At 43.2% G+C, this 6089-nt stretch overlaps 1 protein-coding gene across 5 annotated transcripts in view; it reads right to left on the bottom strand.

The window, feature by feature from the left end:
• The window catches only part of LOC111865374 (ligand of Numb protein X 2), a 597517-nt gene that overhangs the window by 214670 nt on the left and 376758 nt on the right, over positions 1-6089 (bottom strand). Inside the window, exon 1 of one of the 5 annotated variants that reach the window (XM_033751798.1) lies at positions 3479-3700. The exons of the other annotated variants lie outside the window; for them this stretch is intronic. Coding sequence (XP_033607689.1) covers positions 3479-3572 — 94 coding nt within the window. The 5' untranslated portion in view covers positions 3573-3700. Of the gene's footprint in view, positions 1-3478; positions 3701-6089 lie in introns of those variants that run through there. 5 annotated transcript variants of the gene reach the window in all.

The raw sequence follows: 6089 nt of genomic DNA, 5'->3' as shown, positions 1-6089 counted from the left end.
AAAACATTGTTACACTCGACGGATTTTTCATTGACTTTGTGATTGATAGTGTAACGGACCAAAATGAAACAATTCAAAACAGTAAATGAAGCTTCGGTCGCGGTTAGAACGCAAGAGATCGCCATCGCCTTGAAATGAAACGCATGCTGACCCCGAGAAGCAGAACTTTCCCTTTGCATTATTCATCAGGATCTTCTAAGTTCCTAAGTGATGAAAGTGGAACACATCAGGGACTCTGCAGTCAAGTAAGATACCTTCATTGGAGTTGGAGACTTGGAACGGGAGCTGCCAGATCATACAGAAGTGAAGTTGGTTGTGTATAGTGACGCTGCACCTTCCGAATAGCAAACTGAACACCGGTCTGAACAGTTCAGGTGGGAAGAGAATCCAACATAGATAATCTCATTGGCCAGTGGAAGAGAGTACTTCGGAAATGTGCCAAAAAGTTAAAGATTTGCTCATGCAGGACAGGCGTTCGAAGGTGTCGACGATTCTCGAGATTCCGTGTGTCGGAACCATCTGTTTTGGCCACTCTTCAAAATCGCCTGGGCCACTCAAGGTCAGGTCTCACTGGGATCCGAGAGTGATGACTACACTTCAGAAACAGGGGAGGTTTCAACTACCTGCAGAAAAATCGATTTCGTAAAGCGGATTCAAAATAATTTCTGTCAAGAGTTATTACAACTGATGAAACCTAGATCCATCACTGTGATCCTGAAACAACATAGGAGCCCATGCAAGAAAAGCATCGTGAAGGAATTTCGGACAAAACCGCGGGTTGAGTTTTGGAATTTAGAGGGAATTTTTGCTCGCTGCTACATGCTACAATAATCACTGGAAATGCCGATGCTTCTGTACTTCGAAATTTAAAGGAGTTCATTAAGTAAAAATACGAAGAGAAAATGTAAACAATCAATTTATCGAGAAGGGTGTTACAGTCAGACGGCTGTTCGTGTTCATATAAATCATCATTAAAGAAAAAAAATTATTCCAACTTGGTGGCCCAGGCTACTGGCGAGCTGGGATTGAAAATCAGCGTCTGTAAGTCCAGGTTTTCGAGTTTTGTGTTGTCATACATTTTATGCACATTCATAAGCATTCGTGAAAATACACCCCAGTTTAGGAACTTACGGGAGCAAAACTACTTAAGAACCTCCAATCTTAGGATAACGATTCACAGAGTAGTGGTTATATTTTGAAGACGAACGCAAATCCTTTCGGTTAGGCGGAATCTGTAACTGGGCTCCACGTGATATTTTGTGTCAGATTTCTTTGTTATAGAGTTGCGAATTAGTGTTCTGCATGAACACGTTCTTCTTCGACATACCGGAAAGTTACAGGCGTGTGAAGTTCGACACAGCTTTCCGCTAGCAGTAGGAAGAGACGTGATGTTATTACAATGCATGACATTCAGTATTGTTTTGTATTCAGCTGGAAACTTCCTCAGGGTTTGAAATTACCTAACCGTGCACGCAGTCAACATCTTGGTATTCCTAAAACTCATCGCTATTATGACATATCATAACATTACTATACCCTTGGAGAAAATCATATCCAACAAAACTAAAACTGTCAATTTCCTCTGCAAGTTTTTTCGCGTATATCTACCATACATATATAAAAACGAGCCGTAGACACTGCAACCCTGATTTCAAAACTCGCACAATAAGAGTGTCAATCGTAAATCCCGAGAAAGGAGTAGCAAACAACATAGGCCAGTTCTTGTGAGCGAGAAGTAGTGGGTCTGGAACGGGGTCCACTCAGCCTCGTGATGATAGTTGAGGAGCTATTTCAAGGAAATAGCGGCTCCGGTCTAGAAAACCGAAATTAACGGCCGTGAGGATTCGTTGCGCTGACCATGCGACACCCTCTATCCGCAAAAAGTTGGCAATAACTTCGCCGACAAGCGGCGATCGCTCGGTCGGTATAGTTCGCTTGCGGACTAAAATCACGGAGTTTGTTTTTTGTTTTTATTAGTTCTTGTGAGCGCGGGATCTTGATGGAGCTATGGCGACAGCAGCTATTAGCCCTGCTGAGCTTACCAGAAGTCAGGTCGTAATTGCATTATTACTGAAAGATTTAAGAAAATGAACTTTCTTACTTTAAAATGAGGCGGAGTGGCTCAGCCAGTACAATTGCATGCCTCAGCCTGCAAGGCCGTAGTTCGATTCTAGCACGAACAAAAACGTTTTCCATTGCCACCGAGGAAATGTTCCCCTGGGACAAAGCGACTGAAACCTGAGGCTAACCAGGCATTTGTGTCAATATATTAGTTTGAGACTGTGTGGAGCTTCAAGGAGATAACTACTGAACCACCGGAGACAGTGAAATATTATATGGTGACATACCTACACATTTTGTGTTGCCATTTTATATGAAAACAACTGCAGACCTGGCGAAAATGTAAATCACTGACATAATGTCTATCAAATTTAACGTTGTGGCAATCTGTTTCGTAGAAAATATGGGGAGAAATAAATTGTAGTTATTATTAGAATGTATTTTGGAAGACTGTTAGAATTCATGGAGGTGGTGGTGGTGACAATGATTATGTTGATGATGACGTATGTTACGGCAGTACAAACATTTAATTAACTGCTCTTCCAAGAACATACAATACAGAACGCAAATGTATCAGATTATCGCTTTCTTTGACTATATATTGTTGCAGTTGCTTGTACACGTCTCATCTACAGCAACATAAGCGTAGGCACTATGATATTAAGGTAGTGAAATATGACGTTCGTCTATGAATGAAGGATGAAAGCAAAAATTTAAGGAGTCCATTTAATTATGTTCAGTATGTTACAATCGCAGCGTGTGTCTGAAAGATTAAACGGGTAGCATCCATCGGTCGAACTAAAGAGAAGGGTTTACTATTACGACAAGAGAGTATCACTTTAAGTGATAAGCTAGGATAGACCAGTCGGCACAACACCATGATACAGACTGGACTGCAGAGGTGTTGGGATTCGATTTCCGGTAGATGTAAGACATTTACCTCTATCATCAGCGGACACAAAGCCTCTGTGGCCCACCCAACCTCCTACTCAATCGGTACCGTGGCTCATATCCCGGGTGTGACAACTGACAACTTGCATCCATCCAGTGTGGAGATTAAGAATGAGTGGAACTATAACTCCAGTCCCCCGCCACAAACTCATGGCGTATTTAGCTTTACCTTACAGCTGATGTGACACGCACCCGTCTGTCCCGAATCTCAGCTCAGTTCATTCCTACAGAGACGCAGCGGAAATGGACTTCCCAGTTTTCTCAACAAGGCACAGTTGTTACAAGGGACATAGCTGAGATACTGTGTAGCTTGCGATCTTGAACCGTCTGTGGTTCAGGTCTGAGCAGCTACCGCTGGACAGATATCCTATATCAAAGCTTACGCCTGTGTACAATCTCTGATGTAACATCACGTTCACACATATATCGATACACAGTTCTCGACGAAAAGAAGTGTCAAGCTTACCGTCGCTAATGACGTTGATGGCAAGTCTCCGTTGTGAGGTCCAGTAGCCCTGTCTCGGTGCCCGCGACCAATATGGGGCCTCCGACAGGAACATCCGCAGCTCCACACCAGCTAGTCTGACAACCACGTGGTTCACTGTCTTGACGCCTTGACGTCCCAGAGCATCGACCCCAAAACTCTTTTGATAGGTAGGCTGCGATGCTTTGGTAATGAACAGCACACGCTAACTGAAGGCAACGAGTATTGTACCGCTCCTGCTTGTAACATACTCTCCCATCTCTTTCTGTTCGCATCTAAACCCTCCCGCCCCCCACAAAAAAATCCACACTGCCACTCTCCTACTCCTAGCGCCAGCAACTTGCTGACTTATTCTGACTCTCCCCGTCTCTACCCTATATTCACCCCGTTCCCTCCTTCCTATCCTGGTGGGTGGTTTGTACATGCGCAGCACTGGGATATTCCCTGTCCCGCTCACACACTGCACTCACCCCAATCCGGGGCACAAAGAGAGACCATCCCCAAGCCCACTGTCATTGCACCATTATTTATTGATACTCCATCTGGATGGCGCGCTAAACACTTCTTCATACCGCCGGCCCAGTGATCAGTTTCAACTTATAAAAGTAGATTTCAGATCGAGGGATAAAGTGTAACTGCAAGCACTCGAGTAAGTAACCAAACCGAATCAGAACTCAAAATTAATACTAAATCTGAATTTCATAGCTGCCACAGTAAAACGTAAAGTGGACGGATTACAGAAACGTTTGGAGAGGAAAAGGTGCCACGTTCCAATAGCCTAGCACAGTCCTATGGGAATGTAGGGTACTGAAAACTTCTGGTAATTCAAGCGGCACATGTTCAGTAGCTCTTCGGGTGTTTATTTGCATATAATTAAAGCGCCCTTCCCTTATGAAAGAGCGAGTCTTTGTAGATATTTCCCGGTATATACCCATTATCACCCTACCCTACAAACGCATTTGGTTGTTTCCACTCAGAGGACTTAGCTACTCTCCATGTTTGTCAGATAGAACTTTCTTCACATGCTTTCGACGTATCATTTGATAGCACATATATTAAATACTCTATCTGAGGTTTTTAGTGGCTTTCTGAGCCATTTTAAACAGATGCTGCAATAATTCCTTAAAACTAGACTCGCAATGACAGCTTCATTCCACATCCTTTCCAATTTATTATTCACTCTCTTTCCATCATTTGAGGCTATCTAGCCTGGGTTACTGACGGTGTCGCTAGATAAACGCCCCCCAAAAATAACTACATGGATTCATATCTCATGATTATAGAATCCAATTTGCGTCCAGGTATGTTGCGTTGCCATGAGAGAGAAGGAGCAAGACAGAGACAGAGATTGGATGGAAGAATAGGCGAAAAGGAGATAATCGTGGAAGAAGTGAGACAATTTATGTTGGAGAAGAAAGTGGGTCCCTTCGTTACACTTTTCCCAGACTTTGGACCCTAGTCCTTCTAATGAGGATAGTATGAACGTGAAGAGGTAGGGGATGGTTTACAAGAAGTGGCTTCACACAAGGGCCATGGAATTTGATGTTCTGCGTTACTGGTGAATTGCTTAAGGTAAAAATGTATTTTCGTCCCCTTTACAGCAAGGGGATTAGTTCGGATGATTTAAATCGGAAGATCTGCATGAGAAACACGCAGTAGCAGCTTGGAACATCAGAATTTGCCTGAATACAGAGAAAAGCAAACGTAGGCTATGTCGAGATGTCCCGACACAGGACCTTTCCTGGTACATACTGATCTGTAGCCAGCAGTCCTGCAAGTTGAAGAATACAGGAGTTTCCTGAAGTCTCCTTATCGCATGTGCTTTACTGATAATATGAATCACAAGTTACACATAACGATACATTCACAATCTAAATTACGTATCAAAAATGCAATGTTTCCGTAACTGTGAGTCGAAATAAATCTTCGTCCACTGACATGACTTCCATCAGCGCACCATTTGGCCTGTCATTGCTTGCGATGTTTCTTTTCTTGCGCAGAAGGGGTCGCGGACCTTGAGGGAAAAGTTGAAAGAACATATTACGTAGCATCGCTCATATTTCACATTTCTGGCTTCCTGTAACGGTATGCTTTGGGTGACATATTGTTTTAATGTATAGGAGAGGGAGGAAGGAAAGGTAAAAGGAATGAAAGTTGGACGGACAAGGCATGGGAAAGGAATAGAAGAGAGAACAAGATAAGTTTTGTAAAAGTTGATAAGATACCTCCTCTTGAGTTTTCAGCAGTCAGCGCACTGATCTAGTGCTGAATATACTACGTATTGCAACGGCGATGAAGGAGATCAGATTATTACAAGCGTATGACGACTACAGAAGGCATTTGACCGGGTAAACTGGACCAAATTAATGCAGATCCTAAAAGAAACAGGTATCGATTGGCGTGAAAGAAGATTGATAGCAAATTGTACATGGATCAGAAAGTTAGAGCACGACTGGGCAGAGGGGAGACAGGAAGTGTGCAGATTGGAAGAGGAGTTCGACAAGGATGCTGTTTATCACCAATTCTGTTCAACTTGTACAGCGAATGCCTTACCAAGGAAGCTCTGGATGGGCTCGGAGACTTCAAAGTAGGA

This window comes from Cryptotermes secundus, unplaced genomic scaffold, assembly GCF_002891405.2.
Source record: "Cryptotermes secundus unplaced genomic scaffold, Csec_1.0 scaffold164, whole genome shotgun sequence".
Lineage (NCBI taxonomy): Eukaryota > Metazoa > Arthropoda > Insecta > Blattodea > Kalotermitidae > Cryptotermes > Cryptotermes secundus.
This window is presented reverse-complemented; position numbering and strand designations above follow the sequence as displayed.